This window comes from Mercurialis annua, linkage group LG4 (genome assembly GCF_937616625.2).
Source record: "Mercurialis annua linkage group LG4, ddMerAnnu1.2, whole genome shotgun sequence".
Lineage (NCBI taxonomy): Eukaryota > Viridiplantae > Streptophyta > Magnoliopsida > Malpighiales > Euphorbiaceae > Mercurialis > Mercurialis annua.
The window spans coordinates 35690624-35717142 of NC_065573.1; the positions used below are offsets into that span (position 1 = coordinate 35690624).

Genomic DNA, 26519 nt, shown 5'->3' on the forward strand with positions numbered 1-26519 from the left:
TCCCTCACGAGACTAAAGTCACTAAACACATGTACATAGTTGTCACTTGAAACTGAATATTGAAATTAAAATTTGATTATGAATTTTCTCTCAAATACAACGAGACTAAACATAGGGCTGTCACTTAAAACTGAAACTGAAACTTCTATTGGAATTAAAATTTAATTATACAGTGGTAATATTGTACTGGGCCGCTGTGAGTGAACATTCAGGGCGGAACATAACATTAAAAATACGGATTAAACTCTCATTAGTACCATATTAAATATATTAATTGATTATTGGATTAGAATTTCTTCAAAATCATTTTGATTAGAAAAGTTAAGTTTGACAACTTTACACCATTTCTTGCAAAATGAATGATGGACTCCACATGATATTTTTATTTTTTTTGCCTTAGGTAATTTTCCTTCTGAAGATAAATGTTTTTTACCACAAATTTTTACACAAAGATGAATTAATTCTATGAAAAATTATATATATCATATGAAATGCATGATAAAATTGCATATCCAAATCATACAATAAAGAATCTACCAAACAACTAAAGAAGAATCGCATGAACCTAAACCTACCCATCTAATGAACAAAATTAAGGAAAATTCCATTTGAATATTCTCTATTTTAATTCACATGCACATTGAGATGTATGATGTTACCTACCATAAACACATAATTTAGCATTGTTCTAGCGTTGATTGAGAATCATATATGCATGATCATGAATTATCCGAACCAAATGATTAACATTTTATCATACAGTTAAATTACTCTCTAACGAGAATTGTATGAATCCAACTACCAAATCATGCAAGGTTTAAGGACACATATTATAGCAAGTTGTCGAAAAGAATTGTTTTTAGTTATTGGTACGTTACCGTTGAGCTCTCATCCACCCGTTTGGTGTATTAGTGAAACTAATCGAGTTTTAAGAACTAATCAAACAAGTAAAGTGACTGCCATATGTCAAACATAATTCTACCAATCCAACGACCATGGTCATAGTTATACATTATCATTGGTTCACAGCTTTAAATTACTTGTAATTGGATTACATTTTTAAAACAATTAAAAACAGTGGAGTTAATTCAAATTGGTTAGGGTTTAATTACAATTAATGGAACCCCATTATAAAATGGTCAACTATTACAGAAGTCATAAGCTAAAAATGTGGTTGAAATTAAGTTTGTGCAGCTTTTTGACTATTTACAAACTGTTCAAATTGGGTGTAAATAAAAAAAAAAGTCAAAGTGAGAGGATGGATATGGTTTAGCTAACTGGAGATAAAGCCATGTGGATCAAACACATGAGACCCCATTCATCTTCACAGCCTGTCCAAACACAACAAATTTGCACACATGTCTATGTACAAAATTTAATTTGTTGGAAACCCACATATAATCAATGCATAAAGCAGTATTTTCAAAATCAAACCAAATCAAACCGGTTCAATCTATTCAACCCTAACTTAGAGATTAATCTTATTCGATTTTTTCATTAAGAATCAAAATCGATTAAACTGATCAACCCGTAAAATTCGTCAAATTTTTTGTTTACTTTACTAACTAAAATATACAGTAATTTATTTGCTATAACTAGTCGAATTGTGAAATGGTAGCTATATCAGTTTGATTTTAAAACACTAGTTTAAGTGTTATCTTTCAAAATTAGTCAATTAATTAATTAATGTAAAAAAATATTTTACCATAATTACTAAGTTTAATAAAATTGTTAAATTCATTTGTAAAATAAAATTAGAGATATGTAAATAAAATTTAAAGAGTTGATACCAATTAATTAATACTATAATACAAATTTAAGTGACAAATTAATGTACTTAAGTCAATCATTCAAACAAAAGGACGGTCACCAACAAGCTAACCAACCATGTTTGCCAATGCAAACCCTAGAAGTAAAACTCATGTACTACAAACACGTTTTAAACTTTTGGAAAAAAATGTTAAAATGGAAATACTTAAGTATTAAGAGTACCCAAATCATAATTAAAACTGCAGATATATATGAACGCAGCATTAAGAACCCTAAAAAGGATAAAAATCTGAACTGCATGCAATTAATGCTAGCGGTGTGTCTAACCAAACCCAAATTCACTAGTCAACTTCTCCCATTTTTACACTATAAATATTCTCTCTTCATTCGTTCTCTTTTATTCACACTCTGCGTTCTCTCTCTAAAATCTTTCTCTCTCTATAATTACTCCTCTGTCCCTCTTCGTCTTCCTCCATATCTCTGCTTCTGATCATAGCTGAAACAATTCTGAAACAGTACTGAAACCATGGTGCTTCAAATGGTGATTCTCAAGCTTGCTGACTGGGTTTTATACCAGCTTCTAGCTAACTCATGCTATAGAGCTGCAAGGAAGATGAGAAGCTATGGCTTTTTACTAAAAAACTCATCTCTGAAACCCTCACAACAGACCACTCAAACGTTAATTCCTAGCGTTAGTAAGTGCAGTTTAGAGAATAGAGAGTCTGACTCAGTAGTTTGTGACATTGATGGTGGCTTGTTAAGAACCAGTTCTTTTTTCCCTTTTTTCATGTTAGTTGCTTTTGAAGGTGGCAGCTTAATTAGGGCATTATTACTGCTATTATCATGGCCTATACTGTTTGTTTTGGACTATGAGATACAGTTAAGGGTAATGATTTTTATAACTTTTTGTGGGCTTAAGATTAAGGATGTTGAGTGTGTGGGAAGGGCAGTTTTGCCTAAGTTTTATTTGGAAAATCTTCATCTTCAAGCTTATGAGGTTTTAGCTTCAACTGGGTCTAAGTTTGTTATTACGAGTATACCTAGAGTTATGGTTGAAGGGTTTCTTAAGGAATATTTGAGTGTTAATAAAGTTATGGGTACTGAATTGCATTTTGTTGGAAATTATTTCACTGGGTTTTTATCTAATTCTGGTTTGCTAGTGAAACATAAAGCTCTTAAAGATTGGTTTGGAGAGAAAATTCCTACAATTGGCCTTGGAACTTCAAGAATCCATGATCAACTATTAATCTCCCTTTGCAAGGTAATTTATTCTCACTATTGCCTACTTATGAATTTATTTTGTTTAATTTTATTTTACTTATTGAATCACTTTATTTCAGAAAAAAATATAATTTTTTTAAAAGTACATTTTATAAAGTCTGAATTTAATTTCTTTGAGAATTTGGGTTTACATTTATTTTATTTTAAGTCCTACCTTACCTACTTGACATGCAAAGGCAAAATCTGTATATTTTCAGGAGGCCAATAAATGTTTATTTAATACATAATAAATAATATCTGCAAGAATTCTCCACTTTCAAGTATTTACCTAATTTCAATGTAAACAGTTTTTTTTATTAAATCAGCTAAAATAATGTCCCTTATTTGAATTTTGTACAGGAAGCTTATGTGGTGAACAATAAGGAAGACAACAAAAACACATCAAATTCAGTAATGACAAGAGACAAATATCCAAAACCACTGATATTTCATGATGGGAGATTAGCTTTTTTGCCGACTCCATTAGCAACTCTTGGAATGTTCATGTGGTTACCTTGTGCTATAATTCTTTCTATTTTTAGAATCTCCATTGGTGTTTACCTTCCTTACAAATTAGCCCTATTTTTAGGCGTTATGAGCGGTATAGAAATTAAAACCAAAGGCCTTAACCCTTCAAACTCAAACTTATTTCACAAGAAAGGTGTTCTTTATGTCTGCACACACAGAACATTATTAGACCCGGTCTTTCTAAGCACATGTTTAGGTAAACCATTGACTGCTGTTACCTATAGCTTAAGCAAAATGTCTGAACTAATTGCACCTATTAAGACAGTTAGGCTGACTAGAGACAGAAAAATAGACGGTGAAACCATGCAAAGACTGTTAAACGAAGGTGATTTAGTAGTGTGTCCTGAAGGAACTACATGCAGAGAGCCATATTTGCTGAGGTTTAGTTCATTATTTGCAGAATTAGCCGATGAGATCGTTCCGGTTGCGGTAAATACTAGTGTAACTATGTTTTATGGCACGACAGCAAGCGGGTTAAAATGTTTGGATCCAATTTTCTTCATGATGAACCCTAGACCGAGCTACCATATTCAAATTCTTGAGAAATTGCCGAGTGAACTTACTTGTGCTGGGGGGAAATCTAGCTGTGAAGTTGCTAACTATATCCAAAGAAAACTTGGTGATGCGTTGGGGTTTGAGTGTACTACTCTTACAAGAAAAGATAAGTATTTGATGTTGGCTGGAAATGAAGGAGTTGTTCAGGAAAAACAAAGGAAACATTAGATAGATATATAAATATGTCATTAATTAGCAGGTGGTTTTTATTTTATTTTATTTTATTTGTTTTTATAAAGAGTTAATATTATAAATATATCATACTGTTTTGGGATTTGCTCATTTTTTTTATTTAATTTCTTCTATTAGGGTTTTAGATTTATCTATTATGCTGTTAAAGCTCATGTGAATTTAAAAAAGTATAAAAAAAGAGAACAGGATTTTTTACACTTAGAAATTATTGTGTTGTTGAAAAACAGTGCGGTTCATGTGATGGTTAAAAAAAAGTATTTGGACTTTAGACTTTTAATTAATATTGAGTGTGCATGTGTACATTTAATCATCAGCTGTTGAATACAAATTTGATTGTCTAACTACTGACACAACTTTTGTGCATTAAGCACTTTCTGCATTGTATCAATCTTATAGTCTAAACTTATAAATTTCTTTACTTCATTTGATAAATTAGAAATGAATATATTTAGGTAAGGTGGTTGAGCAAAGAATGAAGCAGTCGTTGCAAATTTAAGTTGAATTAGTAGAATCCAGATACCAGAAATAATTCTTACCTAATCGGTCAGAAATACAACCTATTTTAAGGTTTAAGTATTATTTAAATTCAGATGTGTATATTTATTAATAATTGCAATCAAATATTTTAATTATTATAATTATATTTCAATTTGAAAGGTAATTTGTTGTAATTTTATTTTAAATTTTGGGTAAAACTGACTTACTTGGACTATACTTATAAAAGTTATCTAGAAATATTAGTGTTGTCTATTTATAGACAAATTGGACAATTAGAAATACGAAAGGAGTATTATAAATATATCAATAAAATTCTGGATGATGATATATGAATCCAATTGTTATTATTTTTTGTCTAATTGTCCATTTGAATAAATATGAAATTTATCATTTCTTCAGAAAAAAATCTGTGATTCAATCTATAAAGTACCTATTAATTAATGATTTAATTAATAGAGTTATATTAATTTCATATTTATACTTTCAAACAAAAAGGACATTTTTTTAATATGTAGTGTAATTTTAAAAAACGGAGGGATATAAGTTATAAATAAATTTGGATTTGAAATTTTATTAAAAGATGGTAGAGATGGACGTTTGCCATGCTATAAAACATAGGGAAATGTGGTGAGTTGCAAAGAGTAGTAATGGATGATCTGCATATCTGTTTCTCATGGACTTCAATTCTCGCCATTCATGGAGTCTCTGGCAACCCATTTCAACGTGCAATGTCTTCTATCAAAGGACCAAGTTCGTCAATCTCTAAATCTTATACCAACTCGTATTATGAACAGAGATTTTTTTTGCATAGATCTATTTTTTGATGTAGAAAATCTAATTTGTCATGTACAATTAGGAACCATTCATTTATCATCTAACATATAATTTTAAAAATTTCAAGTATTTCTGCTACAAATATATTATTTTGTCTCATTTTAATATGAATTTTTCAGTTTTGATGAAACAATGAGTTTTATGGATGTCACATGTGTTTGGATGATGCGACACTCAAACATTTATTTTGGTGCGACGCTTGTTTTGAAATAGCCTGATTTTCAAACGGTTATATAATTATACTAAAATAAAAGACTAGAATAAAATTGACAATTTTAAAAGATGTGCTAGAATTGTAATTTTGTATATAAAAATATAGTGAATTTATATATAATTAACCCCATTTTATTTGTATGAATTGTTTGTTTCAGGTTTGGAACGAGTTTATAAAAAAAAATATGTGTCAGAGAAAAATCAATATTAAGATTAATTTTTTGCTCAAATATCATCTGAAAAAGCTATGTTGAAAGTTCATTCAAAAAATCTACATAGCTATCAAAGCACGATATAATATAATGAACTATTCACACAAATTTCCTCAAATGGCAGATTAGTTCCAAGATGTAAATTTACTACTCCCTCCGTCCCGTTTAAGAAGGGACAAATGAGTTTTACACAAATATTAATAAAATAAGACAATATTTTATTTTGTCATGTCTACCCCTATTAATTAGTATGGTTTCTCCTAATAATAGAATAAATGTATTGTAAATTGAGTTGCATTTAATGCATATTGAAATAACTAAAGGGATAAAAGTGGAAGTTCAATATAAATTGGCACAGAAAACACGATATGACCTTATTAGATGGGACAAATAAAAATGGGATATGTCCCTTCTTAAACGGGACGGAGGGAGTACATTTTAGTTTCATCAATATCATAATTGGTTAGAGTATAACATTAGCAACAACGTAGTAGTTTATCTATATTTAGTATCTGTTTTTAGGGGATGTGCTAAAAGAGACATCATATATTTATATTAATTTATCGATTTTTAATGTGCCCATCACTGGAAGGAGGAAGAGATACTGGAGGGTACAAGTCGTGATAGCATAACTAACAATGGAAAAATATATTTAATTGCTATAATAATTAAGCGTAGTTCAATTACTTCTGGAGTACTCTCAAAATCTGCAAAATGTTTGGTGAAGATCCTACAATATAAGTAACAGAAGAATTTTCATTCAGATTTCTTGGAAGGTGGATGCTCTATTGGCTTGAAAACTACAGAGTATCTACGGTGACATACAAACATGACAATTACAAAAGTATTAGCAGCAAGAAACAACAAGCTTGCCAGCCAAAGCTGCACAAATACATTTTTGCCTTTAAATTCAAGCATATAACCCCACAATAACCAATGGCTTTGAGCTCCTATCCATACCACCATGCAGCATAAACCTTTCCACTTCACCTTCATATTGCTCCACGGCAGTATCAGCGGTAACAAGCAAAAGAACCACACAAAGTACTGTGCCGTGATTACCTGAAAAAGGCGTAAATTCAATGTTGATTATAAACATAAATTAGGTAACATCTGGAACTGTTTTCTTAAGAAAATAAGGAAATGGCGCAATAATTTAGTATAGTTACAATCGCAGTACGTTGCACATAAACTTGTGGAGTCCTACATTTCGACGTTTCCTTTTCCTGAAACTCTTTTATATCTATTCTTGTGAAAAAATATTGTTTTGCATTTCACCATTTTCAGTTTCAGCGTTTCTCTTTTCTACATTCCATTTCCATGCAACAACAGCATGTTTCTTCATTGATTTAACTCAATTAAATCTTTATCCTGAGTTAATAAAACTTGCATAAGCAAGCTCAATAAAGATGCATTTGAATAAAAAGTTATAAACAAACCTTATTGAATGCGACGAATGACACCGTCTGCAGAAAAATGCAAAATGGAAGATCTTGCGCAAATCGAATAATGAGAACCAATTGAACGACAAGTTGAGGCAAAAATGAGACAAGCTTTTCCACCACTGAAAACTCGTGTTCGTAATGAAGATATATATGATAGAAATAGATGGAAAAATTGTGTCTTGGATCAGTTCGTGTAAGATGGTATAGCAATGCTTCATTCAAGAACTCCCATCTATATAACCAGAAAAAGAATGCAGTCCAGGAAAGAAAAACAGCTCCTGAGACAAATCCAAACATTATTCTTTCTCTCGTAAATATCATTTTCAATCGAGTCCACAAACCGCATTCTGCAGTTGATTCTGACCTAGTCTGAGATGCCTTCCCTTCATTCGGTTTCCAACTCACAAGAGGAGGCCTCTTACCAGACCGTAAGTTGCGTGGATCAAGAACCAGAACTATAGGAATTGCATAAATTATAGGGTAAATTCTGAAATGGACAACTAGCCCATACCAAAATGCAGCTTGGACCACATTACCTGCGCAGAAGAAAAAGAATTTGCTCGCAGAATTACTATTAATATTTTCTAGAACACAATGACGTATCTTAAAGCAAACAGATCATAATATAAAAACTATACTGCAACCCAGTTTACAACCTATTATTAAACAGTTGACAAGTTGCCATCTTAAAAAGAAAAAATTGTAATGTTGCTGTTTTCGGATGCAAGAATGTAGAAATAGAAGAATACCATTCATAAGACAGATAATGGTCCACAAAATCATGGCACAAACAATGGGCTCACAGTTCCCACGGGTTCCAATGGTGAAGGTAAATGGATTGAGGAGCCATACCATTACAGAATATAAGCATAGATCCTCGGGCACCTTACGCAGCTTTAATATATAGCGGATGAACAAGCCCACAAGTAAATCTGCAACAGTGGCATGTTAAACAGATTATTCGCACTAGAAATCACAGAATGAGCAACTCAACATCAAAGAACAAGTTTCGGAAAAGTCAAAATATTAAATTATTTTCTCATTCATATCAATACAATATTGTATTTTCTATCACGATTAGTAGTCATTGATGAACAAAGTAATCTAACATACGTTTCAAATCCTACAGAAATTCAATCCCTTAAAAGTTTCACTTAGTTGCAATGGCATAGAACAGCCTAACTACCATATAGTAATGAGCAAAATTTCCATAGAAAAATTTGCACTATTTCCTTCAAATTCATTTTTTCATTAAGGGGTTATCTTCTTCAAATTCGGTACCAAAGCACCTTAGGATTCCTCTCAAATAACGAAAGAAATATAAACCCAGCATCACACAATTATACCTTCAATCACTCGTTAGTCGTTACCAAATTATATTGCCTCCAATGCAGGGATCTACATTTACCCAGGCAAGTTTTTTTTTCCTTATTTTAAGGAGGATTAAACAATTCCAAGGATTAAACAGTTTCACTCATACCCTCACGGTGACTTGAACCCAAACTTATTGGTCTTAGGTGGGATGCTCTTGCCCGAGTAAGTGAAACAGTCGAACACAGTCTAAAAATGCAATTAAGTTAAGCAATGCTCCTACCACACAAAATCTAACTAAAGTTGACAACAATCTACTCAATGTAAATTAGAAAAACCAAACATTTCAACATCGGGAAATTTTGAGCTTACCTGAAGCAGAGAAGATGAATTTACCCCATGATCTATGAATAATCGAATTGGGCACTAGCAAAAACGCAAGTAAAGGCGAATATCTATAAGTACTTCTCTTGTAAGGTGATTCTCCAGACGCCATTAAAGAAGCAGCATCGGAGAAAACTAGGTAATCCACATCTGTGTATCTAACTTCCATATGGGTATCTTGCCATTCCCCGTAGATAATCAAAACCAATCGAAAAACCGCCGAGGATATAAGTAATTTACGCATGCTTATCCATGCCATTTCGATTGATGCTTGCCGGTGTAGTTAAAGCAGATGAAGAACAGAATCAGCTACATTGAAGATTAGGGCCATGAGCTAGCAAACGACAGCTGTTCACTGTAAAACGGAGGGTTTATCTTTTTTTTTGGAGAAGGGGTAAATATGCCCCCTGTGATATATAGGAAGGGATAACTAAACCCTTGTATTTTCTTAGACAAGAAATTAGCACTAATTAATTTCTTGTAAACGCATGTGATACCATACCGTTCTAGTTTAAGTCAAAGTCTTTGAAAGGTACATAAAACTAAAACAACAAAAGTCATAAAATATAAGGACCTAAAATGATTTTTGCCTTTCTTTATCTATATTTTCTTCATGAGTTTAATTTGGAATAATTGATTCCGGTCATCGTAAGAAAAGTTATGAACATGAAATATAAGGCCATGGAATGTGAAAAACGGTTTATGGATGAAGTATGAAGACACTGAACATGAGCAAGTGATACTCAAGTGACTGAATTTTTTTTTCCCGAAGTTTAAGACCAACCACTAGAGGTTTGAAAAGTTTCTATTACCACCACAACTACTATAAATGGAAATATACTTTGACATTTACGCTCTCAAATAATTTTAAAAAAATACCGTCCAACGGCTAAAAATGCTTTACACACACTTTTATTTTTTTCCTTTTAATTTTGTAAATACAGTTACGAGTTAAATTCAACCTACTTTTAGCATTTTTATTCCTGGTTACTCAACATATTTTGAAATATTTATTATAACGATAATCAAGTTCACAACCGTTTATTTGAAGTCAAGTTCACACGCTTACAATTGGAATCAACTTCGTGACATGACCGCAGTTTGCAATTCACTGTTCAGTTTCTTACTAAGATTAAAAGACGCTAACAATTATCTATTTTTTTTAGGATATAATTATATATTTAATTTGCTTTTAAATTTATTAATTACCTTTTGGTCAAATTAGGACATAAAAGTTGAAGTGAGCATTACAGACCGCACTTTACAAAGAAGGAATCATTATTTTGTTCCACATGGAGTGGAAATTTGGAGAAATAGTATGACTTAGAAAATAACTAAAAGTAAAAGATTTCCCCAACCACATATAATATTATCCGAAAATAAGAAAAGCAGGAGAGTTGAGAGACTTAGGGCCACTCACTTTGGAAGATCGGTGCACGCCCCAGATCCCACATCGGACACCTGCTTCAAAATCCACTTACTTGCTGCTGCACTCGTAGTCGTCTCTACACAGAAACATTTTTTTTCTTTTATTTGCAATTTTTTAAGTGAATTTATTTACATTTTATTAAAATTGAGAGCTTTAATATCATAAAATTGGAATTTTAAAGTTTAAATTCTAACATCTAAAAGTTAGATTTATAATTTGATTTATTTTGAAATTTAGAATTAGGTACATTCATATTAATATAAATCATACTCTATTGACAAAAATGCTACTGTATATTAGTATTTCTTTTCTTTTAATTTAAAGTATAAATTATTAATTTAAAATTGTACTATTAGTTTACCCAAGATACCCTATTACTTTATTTGATATAGTAAACTAATATTATAACTCTTAATGAATAGATTACTATTGCATATTTATCATTTATTTTATTTTTTATATTTATTATTATAGTCAATTATATAATAAAGAGTCACATTATAAGTAACAATCATTACTTTAGATCAATTATAATCGAATGACTAACGAGCCATAGATCAAATGATTTTTAAGATACGATTTGGACATATAGAAAACACATCATATATATTTCAAGAAATACAGTTGAGATTAATACATTTTTTTGAACTTAGATTAATACATTTTGATTATAACAAATTCATAAAAAGCGCAAAGTTCTAAAATATATTATTGAGACCATATTGGTTCATGTAATGGAATAATATGAATTAGAATAGTTATTCTATAAAAAAATGGAATAAATATTCTTTACTTTTTAAGAGGAATAGTTATTTCACAAAATCATGAAATAGCAATTTCATAGATTTATTATCCCATGAACTAAAATGAGAAATAATCAATATGGAATAACTATTATACTCCGGACCTATTCCATGAACGTCCAAACATAGCCTAAGTTCAATAAGTCAAAGATGATGATAATTAATTTTGCAAAGACATACTATTGCCTAAATGATTTAGAGCAAAAACAATAATTAAATAAACAAAGTAAAAAAAAGAAAAGCAAATGCAAACATCATGGCCATGATTACAAATTACAATGATGAGTTACCAATTAAACCTAAATTCCAAAACAAATCTTTCTTTTACTTATTTTTCAACCTCCTTCTCACTTTTCCCTCCTTTTTTATTTCAGTATTGCTTGCTTGAACTCTCCTCTACTCTCATATGTCTCAAATCTTCTCCCTTACAGCTCTCTTTTTCTATATATTTGCAAAATTTGCCCTAATTATCTGCATCTTTTACATACTTTATTATGCATCTCTCTCTTCTTATTATCCCACAAAATCCTTCATCACTCTTCCAATCAGATTTACTTCTTAATTTCTTTATGATCCTAAAGGATAAAATATAATTCGCTCAACAAATACACAATTAGGAGGTTAAGGCACTTATGGGTAGCAGAGCCATCTATTCTCTAATCTTTCTGATTTTTGCTATTTATCATACTTCAGGTGAATTGCTTTCTTTTCTTTTTCATTTTTTTCTCTGCTTATTATCATTATTTGGGAAATCATATTTGTATTATTTTGAATTTTTGAATTTGAACTTAAATTTGGATGTCCATCCGATTTTGGATTTAAATTATTTTTTACAATATTACATCGTGTTATTTTTGAATAACTAAGATCAGAGAGGCATGTGAAAGGGGGCGATCATCTTCCTCCGCCAGCTAGAAAATAATTCAGTTGCTTGAATCGTCATTTAAAAAGACGGGTCTTCATTTTCTGTCATTTAAGCCTCTACATTTTTTTTAATTTCAGTATCTTTTTAATTTCTTTATATTTATATCTTAATTAGAAGAGTTTTATTTGTTATGTTTAGTGCATAGGATCTTTATTTTAATTATTTTCTTATTTTTGATTGAGATTTAGTTAAGGTTATTCTTAACATGATTATATTTAAGCAAAACTTGTGGAATTTTATTGGGATGAAACTGTTTGTCGTTTGTACATTTGTATCTAGTTTTTTTGTTTTATGTCTAGTTTTTTGTTAGCAAAATTATGTTACTTTACATGTTGGACTAATTAGAATTTCCCTTTGCTTTTTCCATGTGAATTGATAGTTCTTTCTTCAAATATTGATTCCTTTCTATTAACAGAATAATTGCTATGTTTTTCAAACTTTTAGTGATGCTTCTTGTTTGAACATCTCAGACCTTTTTTTCTTTTCTTTTTCATCTTTTATCTCAATAATTAAATTTTTTATTTTTGAAACGTAATAATTACATTTGATGGCCTACTCCAGTTGAGCACTCCTATTTTATATTCTGTAAATTACCTTTTCCTTTTGCTATTTTTAAACATGCATTTGATTTTGATTTTCCTTTATTAAAAAACATTATGTATGTAATTTGTAAATGTAATATGTTACTCCCTCTGTTCTTTTTTAGTTGTCCATTTAGCAAAATATATTTATCTCTAATTAGTTGTCCATTTAGGATTTCAATGTGATTTTAGCTATTATCTTCCAAATTTACCCATCCCTAATAAATGACTCTGTATTTTAACTTAAAAGACATTTATTAACTAATAGGTTATATTAGTATTTTTCTTTATAATTCAAGATAAAAGGAGCACTATCTTGGTATGTGCAATATTGGCTAAATGGACAACTAAAAAATAATGGAGGGAGTATATGTTTTCAATACTGAAAATTGAAAAAGAATGAAGTTTAATTTCACCATTTAAATTTCTAACTTACAAAAAAATAATATTAAAAATATATAAAAAACGTAAATAATAACAATATTTCATTATTTAAAATAATTACAGCATTACAATATAGATTTATATATTTTTCTAACATGTTTTGTCATTTAAATTTATACATACTTTATCACTATTTTTGCAGTTGAGAGCTATAATTAATAAAAAAATTCAATTTAGATTAAAATTGCAAAAGTTTGGATTTTCTAGATGTGATATATATCTATTTTTTCATTAGTCAAAGTGTAATTTTTTTTTTGTTTTTCCTACGAAATGAAGAAATTATATTTTCAATTCCAATTTTCTTTGGCTAAGAAAAAGCAGCTTTCATCCTAATATTATCTCAAAATTCAGGTACAAAACATAGACACATCAAATCAATTTCCAATACAAAAAAAGATATTACAACTCCCATAACAACGGTTCCAACGATCATTCCGGCCAATCCGACTACATCATCGACTCCGATCGAAAATCCAAATAATTCAGACCCGGATTCGACATCACCGGCAACAATGACACCGATAGTAACTCCATCAACTTCACCAGGGTCTAGTTGGTGTATGGCTAGCCCTAGTGCATCACCAACAGCATTACAAGTAGCTTTGGACTATGCTTGTGGCTACGGCGGGGTTGATTGTTCGGCAATTCAGTCGGGTGGAAGGTGTTATAATCCAAATACGGTTCGTGATCATGCTTCTTATGCATTCAATGGCTACTATCAGAAGAATCCTGTACCCAGTAGCTGTATTTTTGGAGGCACTGCTGTTACTACTAGCACTGATCCAAGTAAGTTGATCATCCTTTATTATAGGGATGTGTATTTTGTTCAAACCGAACTAAACCGAACTATAATTTTCTCTTTTCTCAAAACTAGTCTGAACCAAAATTTTAAGGAATTGTAGTCATTCAAATCAAACTACACCGGTCGATCCAGTTTTACTTTTTTGGTTCGGTTCAGTTTATAATAAAATTTGACTAAATTTTCATGTTCAATATAGAATCAAATCAAACTGAAAATCCATTTTTTATAATAGAAAAAATAAAACCAAATCAAATCGGATGGTTCAGTTTTTGTATATACGTACTTTACATACTTTAGTCCGTTGAGAGTTCAAACAAAAAAATTAGATTATTTTTTTCAAAACTAAATTGAACTACTTTTGTAATGATATGTAGTATTTCAAATTGATTCAATAGCTTGATTCGGTTTTTCAGTTAAATTTAAACCAAAAATGAACATTGTTTAATCAAATCAAACCGATTTTTTTTTATAATATCAAATTAATTTATCTATTTTGTTTGATTACTCGGTTTGTTGATAGTACATTTTTTCCCTTGAACAAAGACTCATAACTCAGAATAACTAGTGTGGTCATTTTTCTTTATAGAAAATATTACTAATAGATTCACATATTAGAATCTTAAAATTTGGAAAATAAATTGCTACTTACTATTTGTTTTCTATTTACATTTTTTAAAATTGATAGAAAAGTCGGGCTGCACTCCTAATTAATTTGATAATAATTTTCAGGCATTGGGGCATGTCAATTTCCATCCACTAGGTAAAGCATTCAATGACCTATATAATTAATAATTTCTTATTAAATTAATGAAGTATTATTATAATTTAATAGTTTATAGTTGAAAACTTGAAATTACATGCAGTACAAGCGCCTCAATTTTGAACATAACAAATTCTAATGGAGCAACAGTTTTTGGAGCAGTGCCTTCAAACCCATCCCCTTCTACACCAACACCCGCTGCTGCGCCTAAAGTCGATGCTATTAAAATTAAGTTGGTGACGTGTCTCATCATCTTGCTTTCGGCTATGCATTATCTTCATTAATTTTTGCAGGATTAATTGCAAGTTAACTCAAAAAATCTAGTGTAATTTATAATTACAATACGAACTTTAAATTTTGATAACATCAAACACGGACTATTAATTTTTTTATAATTTCGGAACATCGAACAATTTTCCGCTAAAGAATAATGTAAACACTAATGTATACACATATTATAACATATATATATGCATCAATTTTTTTATCAAAAAATTGTCAGGTGTTCCGAATTATAAAAAATTAATAATTTATGTTTGACATTATTAAAAGTTAAAGTTCGTATCATAATTTCAAAATATACTAAAATTTATAGTTTATATTGCAATTAATCCTTTTCTTTTTGTGTGTATATATATAGTCAATCTCTCAATTGCTTGCTAGTCTACGTTTTTTCAAGAGACTTAGAAAGCATAAATGTTTTAGCCTTAGGCAATATAGGTTTAATTAATTACTTGCTCTATATGTGTAAATTAGTGTCAATGATCCAAGTTTAGCAGGCAACACAAAGTTTACAATGAGTGTCAGTAAAAAATTTCGTCTTCTTTAGTGGGTTAGTCTTGAATTGGAGTATAATGTTACTTTATTTTTTCTCTTCCTTTAAATGAAAATTAAAGGATTCCACTATCCCCTACAGATGCGGCCTTGGACATAGGTCACTAAAACCTATGTCTAGAGCTTAATATTTTAAAGACGAGCGTTAATGGATGCGCATGTCATTTTTACAACAAACTAATAATTATTTGTTATAGAAAATCGTTATTTATTATTTTTTTATCATTAAACATTTGTATATGGCTAACGCCTCATTGATTTCTTACACGAATGACGTGGCGCAACTGTTGCGTTGTATTTAAAGATTCATAATTATATAGAGCTCTTTCAAAAATAAATAGAACAAATTACTATAAGACCCCTCATATTTGACATAATTCATACTTTATTTTTTCATGTTTGAAAACTAAATTATATAGCCCCTCGTTTTTACTTTCGTCAATATTTTAGTCCCTCCATCCATTTTAGTGTTAGTCAACGAAGTTAAAAGATTTAGAGATAAATTAATATTCAAAACTGAGGGACAAAATCGTTGACAAAAACAAAGATGAGGGATGAAATCATTGAGAAAAATAAAAGTGAGGGACCATATAATTTTGTTGACTTCTTTGATTAACATCCAAAATTAACGGAAGGACTAAATCGTGGTCAAAAATAAAATTGAAGGGTTATATCGTTCGATTTTCAAATAAGAGGATAAACTGTGGATTTTGTCAAATGTGAGGGGTGCTATAATAATTTGCTCTTATATAATTTTTTTTAAATATATAATTTTTATTGGATTTTATATTGATAGATGTTATAATTTTTAGTATAAAAATAATTAGACCCTTTAATAATTATAAATTTTAGAAGGCTCCATATTTATATGAAGATTTTATATATATATATATATATATATATATATATATATATCAAGATATTCATATTTTTTAGATTTTTTAGTGGTAGGTGTTGAAACTTTTATTTTTAAAATTAATTGGACTTTTTAGTAATAACTATATAGTTTTTGACTAATACTAATAAAATTTATATATAATTTATATTTATTAATTGTCTAGGGCATATTTTTTTATTTTTTTTAATAGAAAACTTATTTAGGACTTCATTTGATCTAAGGCTAGCCCATAACACCGTGGTAACTCAATTCAGAATCTATTGGATCTTAAATGGAATGCTCCTATGACTTGGAGAGTTAACTCATTTTGTCTATGTAATGTTTAATGTTACTCATGAGATTTAAATTTAACTTAATTAATTGATATTTTATTTGGAGTTAATTTAATATGATATATTTCAACTACAAACTAACTAAATTATATAATCACTAAAAAAATTAACTTTTTCAGGTGCAATTAATTCCAACCAATTTTTTTTAACTATGTTCATGTTTCGTAATTATGATAAGTACATTCAATTGAATAAATATTAAATTTGATTAGAAATAAAAACAAGTCCAAAGATCATGATTAAATTGGATAACTGACTATAATTGAAAGCCAAATTTGAAAAATTTGTTAAAATTGTCGAATTTAAAAGTTTTGTTTAGAATTTACCATACTCACACAAAAGGTTTGTTTTTCTTGAATGATTAAGCTATTTTTATATTTTAATTATATATTTTAATACTAATAAACTATAACTTAAATGGTATAGGTGCTGGCTAGCAAACTGCTAGCTCGTAGGATCAAATCCTCCAAAAATGCTGCTCCTTCTTAATTATCAATAATTATATATTTTAATATCCTAGTTAATTATTTATTAAATTTTAACTAATTTATATTTTTATAAAGGCCTAATCACTCAAAAACCCCCGACCTTTAATGTTTTTTTCAATTCTACCCTGACGTTGCAAATTTGTCAATTTTACCCACTTTTGAATTTTCCGTTTTCAATTGTACCCCAATTTTTTAACTTTTATTAATTTTTTTACTTAAATGATGAAATCATTCAATTAACTAAGTATAAAGATGAAATTAAATTCTTTTGTATTCAAAAAAGTACAAATAAGTCCTTTATTTTTAAAAACTAATTAAAAACCATAATCAAATTAACACTAATTTAAATTCCTAATTAATTTAACAAAATTTAAATAAATTTTAAAAACATGCAATTAATATATATTAGACGTGGAGAATGTTTTTAAATTTTTTTCAAATAAAAAAGGCATTAATTTAATATTTTAGGGTACAATTGAAACACAAAAATGCAAAATAGGGTAAAATTGACAAATTTACAACGTCAGGGTATGATTGAAAAGGGGCTAAAAGGTCGGGGTTTTTTAAGGTATTAGGCCTTTTATAAATTATAGTTAGTGATTTTTTAGGAGTTTTAAAGTTGTTGTTAGGTGTTACATTATCCATTTTCTTCACTAGAAAAAAAAATGGCTTAAATGCACAAAAAATCACCAACTTTTGCGTGTTTTTGGTATTTAACACGAACTTTTAATTTTGGCGTAAAAATACATGAACTATCAATTTTTTGCATATAAGACCAAGTTTGCATTTTTTTCAAAAAACGATGTCGTTTTAAGGCAAAAACGGTGCCGTTTTAGGGGAGAAACGGTGTCGTTTTATGCCTAAAATTATGTTCGTGTTATTATTGCAAAAATCAGATAGTTCGTGTATTTTTATGCCAAAATTAAAAGTTCATGTTAAATACCAAAAACACGCGAAAGTTTGTGATTTTTTATGCATTTAAGCCAAAAAAAAAACAAGATAAATAATAGCGCACATGCCCTAGACAGCAAATATGTCCCTCAACTTTGGTGGCCACTCACAATTTGTCTTTCAATAATTATAATGTCTAAATCACCATCTTCATCTATTTTCTTAGCCTTACAACTCCTGCATTTCTAATCCCATCTCCTGCTAATCTTCTCGTAACCTTTCATGGAAGATCGCCAACTCTCCCAGCCTTTTTTATCAGTCTCCGTCGCCACATCAGCCTCCGCCACAGCTACCACCACCTCATCCACCTCGTCATCAACTTTCAACATCTTCCTCCGGCTACTAACCATCACCTCAATAGGAATAATCTCCTTATGGGCAAATCATGAAGCTTCAAAAAGCTTCGACATCACAATAATTAACCATATCGGAGACGAAACACCCGCCGGAAAACGCTTCAACCTTTTGTATATCTCCAACGATAAAGCCATCCGTATAATCCAATCCGCAAGTTCCATTGTTGAAAACATTCTTTACCCTAATTCAAACTTCCCCAAAAAGAAAGTCAGCCGCGTCACCCTCCGTCTGGTTAGCTCAAACCAGACTGAACCGGTCAAGATTCTTACAAAAACCACAACTCTTGATGAGTTCGAGATTGACGTAAGTCCACCATCGTCAACTTTAACGGAAAATTTCAAGAATTTTGATTCTGAATTTACATGGATGGTTTTTCAAGGTATGGCACGAATATGGATATGGAGTAACAGTAAATCTGTGGCTCCGTCGTGGGTTATTGACGGTTTGGCTGAATATATGGAGAAATTTGCAGAACTGGGCCATTTTTGTTTAGGGAGTAATAAGGATGAACCCAAGAATGTTGCAGAAATTTTTGACTATTGTGAGAAGATTCAAAAGGGATTCATACAACGGTTAAACCAAGGATTGAAAGATGGTTGGTGGCATGATTTTACAGTGGAAAATGGAATTGGATTAACGCCGTCAAAGAATATTTGTGATTCTTTTGGCAATTCGGCTAAAGGATTTTCAAGTTAAAAAGATAAAAGTTAAAATAATAATTAAAGTGAGTTTGGAGTTGATACTTGATAGTGATTTTGCTTTTTAGCATATGATGCACATAGCTTTGAGCAATGTGGCCGAGCAACATTCAATTATTCATACTAGAAAATTAAACTTTCGTATGCCATGTATTGTGGTGAGCTTTTTCAAGTAAAATTTATATTTCTATCTTTGTAGTCTTTGAAGATTAGTAGTATTTTTTGTGGGTTAATTACACCAGAAATCGTGACCTTTACGCCTTTTCACGAAAATAACATGACTTTTAAAACGTGACAAATAAAAACATCACCTTTTATTTTGTTGCAAATTCAATATTAGGGGCGGTTTTGTTGACGTGTCAATACATGCGGCTCACCCATCAAGTGTCTAAGTCAGCGAAATTCCACCGAAAAATATGCCAATGTTGAATTGCATATAAATGAAAGGTTGTGCTTTTATTTGCCACGTTTGAAAGGTCATATTATTTTCGTGAAAAGATGTAAAGGTCATGATTTTTGGTGTAATTAACCCTCTCTTATAAAAAATATAGCTGACAAATTTTAAAAAATAGTGTCATCAGTAAAATAAAAGCTACATTTGCAAATACTAGTCACCATAAAATAAAATTTTAAAACATCAAAGAATTGAACTGTACTTTTAACCATAAAAATGAGATGATATTTTTTATTTTAAGTAATGAGTACAGTAAATTACTATCTTAATTCCTTTTTTTATTTATAGGTAATCAGTTTAATTAGTTCATGTATTTGATAAACAATTTGATTATGTTTTAAATTGATTACAATGTATATGTAGACACCTAAAATGGGTTAAATAAAGTGATTTTAAACGATTTGGTTACAAATGTCTTCAAAATTAAAAGTTTGGTAGTTTTAAAAATCTCCATGCTTATTCATGTGCTCAAAATCGGTGTCAAATAGAGGGTGATGTGGTTCTGGTGGAACAATGAAGTCTTCTTCTGACGCATCAACAAATGCTAAGGAGATGAAATGAAAGGAGCTAGTCAACCTTCCCATTCCTTACTTACAAAGACATTTACTTCTTGCCGTTAGTACGTTTATCACCCTGATATATTCGAATCCTTAAGTGATAGCAATCTAGGAGGAGGGTGAATTAAGTATTTTTTAAAGAATTTTAAAAAAAGCTTGAATTTAGAGAAGATGAACACAATATTTAGAGTGATTTGAATTACAACCCGATTCTACGTCCACTACTTAATCGAATGTTGATCGATCCACTAAAATGAGTATTTAAACTTGAACTAAACTAAAACAAAAAAGTTTTTTTAAAATTAAACTCAAATTCTTAAAAAAATGATTTCTCAAAAATAATCACTAACCTACATTAATGGTAAATCAATTAATGTTTACCCATAAAACACAAGAAGCAATCAGTGTAAATTAATGTACAATTAATTAGAAAAAAATAATTGATTGCTTGGTGTTAAGAGTTATAATAGAATGTATAAGCACATCAATATGGTGGTTGAGAGGTATTTATAATCCCAGTAACTGTATTTAAGTCATCTAAAAATATGACAATTGTTATGCAAGAAAATGATCGGCAGTGCCCGCTATAATGCTTTTCGCGCCCGGACACAAGTGATGATTGGATTCTTCAACAGTCATGTGACACATGGCAGACTTTCATTGGAGGTATTCATATATATATATGTTAGAGACACCAACATTACAATGGTCGTGCTCGTGAATCCCTGTTGTCGCGCCCGGTTCCTATGTTCAGAAATGGGGGTTTAGGAAACCCTAAGGTCACGCTCGTGAAGGCTTGTGTAGCGCCCATGAGATTTAGGTTGCGTTGTGACTCATACATATCGCGTGCGAAACTACTCTATTAGTTAGGAAAATTGAAAAATTTGATTCTCGCTAGAATGCTCCAAATTGATACACGAGTGGTTTAATATGTTATTACATGTTCTAAATTAATAGTAGAGAGATCAAAAAGATTTGGTCCGACAATCTCTTTCTTTTTAATTTTGACAATCAATTTACTAAAGTGGCTAAGTAAAGAGGAGTTCAAATATTTATATATTTTTAATATGAAAAATATGTACACACACATATACAAAAAGTTAAAATATATCATCATATACTTGTTTAAAAAATAAGTATGAATCTAGATAAAATTATTTAGTTAATTAATTAGAATAAGTAAAATTTTATAAAATACATTAATAATTCTAAAAACTATTAAAAAAACAGATATTTAAAATAATAAAACAAAAAAATAAATTTTTCAAATTCAATAAATTTTAGTTGAGTTTTTTGAAAAATTCAAATTATAACAGAATCTAATTGACCGAGATTAAATAGCAAAGATGTAATTACCATAGTAAAATTGTAGGAACTAAATTATAATTAATCTTTGATTATTGGTGTTTCTACTATTTTAGGAATCTAGTTTTAACTAAATTTTAAGCATAGTGAGTAAATTTTGATAAATAAAAGTAAAAGAAATTAATGTCAAAAAAATATAAATGTAAAGATCAAAATTTGTGTTTTGCCTTATCAAAAGTTGCAAATGAGTCCATTATTAAAGAGGCAAACTCTTTGTAGGGTCCAAAATCAATAAATATCATTTTGCATTTTAAAATTGAAGAAAATAAGTAAAAAACTTTCAATTCGTAAATTTGGATGAAAATATTCACATTTGTTAATTTTAAATTATGTTAGAAATTTAACCATAAAAATATCGTCATGTTGACATCACCTTAAAATAAAGGACTTTTTACATAACATCTAACATTTGTAAAAATATTACTTTTATACGGGTGAGAGTTTTCAATATGAAAATTACCATACACGCTGGAAATTATTACCTTTTTACGGATCTAATATATATACTACTCCAAGTCAAATCCTCATAAACCAAATAATTTTCTCTCTCATCACAATTAATTTTTCTCTCCTCTCTCTCAGATCATCTCTCGCAACTTGTGTCTCTCTCAATTTATGTTTTTCTTAACTGAAATATCAAATTAATATACAGATCGACGTCTTCTTTCAACAACACCGTGACATTTCGTCTTCGTCTCGCCGTCATTTTTCATTTATCGTTTTGATTTCAGATCTGGAATTTTTTGTTATTTTTTTCATTTTCAGATTTGTAATTTGTTAATTTTTTACTTTTTTTTCACCATTTAACATGTATAAAAAGTATCTTTAAAGAATTTAATACTCATTTCATGTTATGAAGAATAATTTTGCGATTTTATGGAATAAAATTCCGTTATTTCTGCGTTTTTCTTGTGTTTCTGCGTTTTTTTATATTCTGCACAACGATTTGTTGATGATGATTGATTGCTGAATTATTGTAATGTCACAGTGTTGTAGATTTTATGTTGATTTTGTGTTGATATTATGTTGATATTATGTTGATATCAACCGTTTTTTTTTATTTTAACATTGGCAAATAAGATAATATTGTCTGTGAAATAAACTAAAAAATTAAATTAAATTAAATTGAGATTAGATAATGATATGATAGCATCGGGGAAGAAGACAAATAATGAAGTTGAATTATTGTAATGTTACAGTGTTGACATTGTGTTGATTTTCGGTTGATATTTTGTTGATTTTAGTATTGGTGAAGAAGAAAATAATGATATTAAATTATTGCAATGTTACAATGTTGATCTAATGTTGATATTGTGTTGATATTTAGTTGTTTTTATCATTAACGAAAAACAACACATTATATGTGAAATAAAATAAAAGAAATTGAAAAAATATTGAAAAAATAAAAATTAATGTAAAAGAAGATTGAAAATTTTAAATTAGTTAGTTTATTACATATGTTGATTTCGTGTTGATTTCATGTTGATATTAAAACTGGCGAAAAACATCAACAGTAAAAAAAAGTCAAAATCCAAAAAAAATCCAAAAAATCCAAAAAATTAAAAAAATTTAAAATTAAAATATGTGATAAATATTAAGTGCAAGAATATAATGGTGAAAAAAAAATCAAAAATGATGATAAAAAATGTTGGAAAATGGGAGTTAATCTAAAAAATAAAGTTTTTTTTCAAAAAGTAGTATACAAGAAAGGGAAAAGGGTCAAATATGCCCTCTATGTTTAGCCTGAGGAGCTGATTGGCCCTCTATGTTCAGAAAGGTGCTAAAACACACCTAACGTTTTTAAAAAAACTCAAATAAGCCCCTCTTTTTAACACCGTTTGAAAATCCGTTAATTCTTGCCTACTTGGAATCTGACGTGGCTTTTTGAACATGAGTTGGTTCAAACATGTCACGACCCGATTTCCATCCTCGAAACTCGAGCCGCGACCGGCGCTAGGGAATGGGAGTGGTAGCTCCGAAACCCGTAGCAAGCCTAAAACCACTACAAACTTATTGCGATATAAACAAGTAAGTGTTTTCAGAAAAGCTTTTTAACGATAAGATATTAAACATCTATGTACATTTTCTGAAAACCATCAATAGAAACTAGGGTCTTACAATGCGATGCCACATCAAGCATTGCCCTGTTTCGCACACCAAAAACAAACGGTTTAAAGCGCAGTAACACCATTCAAGTTTACAAACATCAGAGTATAAATATACATTAGACCGTTTGACAAAACTATATACATATCTAGGACTGGTCTACTGCAGCACTACTGATACATACTTCTTCTATACATACTTCTAAGCAGACTTCTGAAGCAAGAATAGAAGCCTGTCACATCAAAAGACTATATACCTGAAAAATGGTTATAACAACGGGGTCAGTCGAAACTGAGTGAGTTCATAAGTTTACAGTTGAGTATTCTATAAAACAAAACAATGCAATAAATCATTCATTCATATGCATCCAAATATAACTTCCGATTGAAACCCTAATCCTTGATTCATCGAATTATCAAAACCAAATTCTTTCTTTCAAACAAAACGATATATCTTAATCTTGCTGGTAGGTTGCGGGATAGTTCAACCAGATCAACCAATACCATTTGGTACAGTCCCGGGATAGTTCAACCAAGGTGACTGTCCATCTTAAAGTCCAACGATCGATCGATATGAATTTCGTATTCAAACAAACAAAACATTTTCAAACACAACCGAAGGAGTATACAACTTGAACTTAACTAGTGATCACGTAGTTCCTATTGCCGCCCAATAGGAAAGCATGTTTCATCGGATCTATACTGGTTTCAAGATAATGATGCATGTATTTCATACAAAGCATTTTCGATAACAAATCGTGTTATGCAATTCATATAAATCATTTTACGTTTAAAAGCAATGCATTTTCAATACATCAAAAGTAAACACATATAAACTCACTGCTTGCTTTTTCCCCAAAAACTTTATTACGCGACCTCCGTCAAGCTCCTTGTCCGGTAGCTGGTTGCCTTGCCGGATCTAAGAAACAAACAAACATAACTCGAGTGAGAGTCTAACTCGATAGACATTCTAGACTCGAGATATAAACACACACGTACTCGCTCACGGATCGAACATCACTTTTCATTCAATTCTCGGCATGCGCGTACGGCGACGAGTGTTAAACTAACTCAATAGGAATACGAAAAATCGGGGATGCGAGGGTCGGGGGGGTTGCACGAGCGTGCAGGGAGGTACACGTTCGTGTACCTTGATGGTACACGTTCGTGTACCTTGGTACACGGTCGTGTACCATATATTGGTACACGTTCGTGTACCTTGGTACACGTTCGTGTACCACAAGTACACGATCGTGTACTATCGTACACGATCCTCCGGAATCGATTTCCGGGGTTTCCGACATGCTATATACGTAAAAACGCTCCAAACTCAACCAAAACGCGTATTCTAACATCTAAACATCCAAAAACGATCCTATAATCGATAAAACGATAAAATCGTTTCGTGGCCTAAAACTTTGAATCGATATAACTCAAAATATATCCGTCCAAACGATAAAACGTCAAGCTTACCGTGATACACCACTGGAATACGATCAATTCGAGTTAAGAAACGTCAGAAACGGACGAGAAACGGCGATCGGACGACGGAACGTAATTGAAACGGCGAGCGAGAGAAAGAAATGAAATGATAATGATGATCTGATACCTTCATAGAGAAGGAGTTGGAAAATATATACAATCCAGCTAAAGTACGCTTTGATCCTTGAAACTTTTTAAATGTTTCAATTTAATCCAAAACTTATTCAATTAATCTTTCTATTAAATCATATACGTATTATTCATATCCAATAAATAATACTATCTCAAAATATATTATTTCCGTTAAAATCCTCAAATTCCTATTTTCGAGGCTTAATTGGCTAATTTGCACTTTAGCCCCTAAACTTTCAAAATTTACGATTTAGCCCCAAAATGCCTTTACATCCAAATTTTCAGTATTAAATTCCTTAAATCCCACTAATCCGCTTTCTAAACATTATTCTAAACTCCCGATAAAATTAAATTAAATTCTTCTTAACTTAACTTATCGGAAATTACGACACGTGGCATGACTTATTTATCTTCAAATAATTGGGGTATTACAAAACATGCCCTCAATGTTTGACATGCGGTTCAAATATGCCCTTCATGTATGAAAAAGTTCAAATATGCCCTTCATGTATGAAAAGATTCAAATATGCCCTTCATTAATGAAAGGTTCAAATATACCTTTCATGTATGAAAAAGTTCAAATACGCCTTGAGTAAATAGGTTCAAATATCACCAGTAAGGGTGAGCAAAATTATCGATCGATCAAATTAACTGACCAAACTGATAACTTTCGGTGAGTTTGATTATAATTTTTGGTTTATTAGTTCAATTTTGATAAAAAAAATATAGATATTTCATTTTTGGTTCGTTTTGAGATTCAATTATTCTAAGAAAAATACAATCAATTTCGAAATCTTTCAATTTTAAAGTTTAAAGTTTGAAACTTAATTTGATAAAATATCATTTTAGAAGCTTGAGCTCAAACTCGATAGAATAATTGAAATTCAAACTCGATTCGATTTGATTATATGTATAAATAT

General features: G+C 30.2%; 4 protein-coding genes across 4 annotated transcripts; 3 read left to right on the forward strand and 1 right to left on the reverse strand.

Moving 5' to 3' along the window:
• The first annotated feature begins 2063 nt into the window (after positions 1 to 2063).
• Positions 2064 to 4387, forward strand: LOC126679315 (glycerol-3-phosphate acyltransferase 1). The gene is made up of 2 exons (XM_050374313.2): positions 2064 to 3031; positions 3391 to 4387. The coding sequence occupies exons 1-2, from the start codon at positions 2297 to 2299 to the stop codon at positions 4279 to 4281; spliced, it is 1626 nt and encodes a 541-aa protein (XP_050230270.1). The 5' UTR covers positions 2064 to 2296; the 3' UTR covers positions 4282 to 4387.
• A 2411-nt stretch (positions 4388 to 6798) lies between these two features.
• LOC126679538 (GPI mannosyltransferase 1) lies at positions 6799 to 9563 on the reverse strand. The gene is made up of 4 exons (XM_050374586.1): positions 9191 to 9563; positions 8257 to 8439; positions 7502 to 8043; positions 6799 to 7124 (listed from the first exon to the last, which is right to left on the reverse strand). The coding sequence occupies exons 1-4, from the start codon at positions 9459 to 9461 to the stop codon at positions 6819 to 6821; spliced, it is 1302 nt and encodes a 433-aa protein (XP_050230543.1). The 5' UTR covers positions 9462 to 9563; the 3' UTR covers positions 6799 to 6818.
• Positions 9564 to 11683: 2120 nt separating this feature from the next.
• Positions 11684 to 15774, forward strand: LOC126676568 (PLASMODESMATA CALLOSE-BINDING PROTEIN 3-like). Its single transcript, XM_050370796.2, has 4 exons — positions 11684 to 12127; positions 13736 to 14170; positions 14916 to 14946; positions 15050 to 15774. The coding sequence occupies exons 1-4, from the start codon at positions 12067 to 12069 to the stop codon at positions 15228 to 15230; spliced, it is 708 nt and encodes a 235-aa protein (XP_050226753.1). The 5' UTR covers positions 11684 to 12066; the 3' UTR covers positions 15231 to 15774.
• Positions 15775 to 18495: 2721 nt separating this feature from the next.
• LOC126676465 (uncharacterized) lies at positions 18496 to 19696 on the forward strand. Its single transcript, XM_050370675.2, has one exon. The coding sequence runs from the start codon at positions 18672 to 18674 to the stop codon at positions 19500 to 19502; it is 831 nt and encodes a 276-aa protein (XP_050226632.1). The 5' UTR covers positions 18496 to 18671; the 3' UTR covers positions 19503 to 19696.
• The last annotated feature ends 6823 nt before the right edge of the window (positions 19697 to 26519 follow it).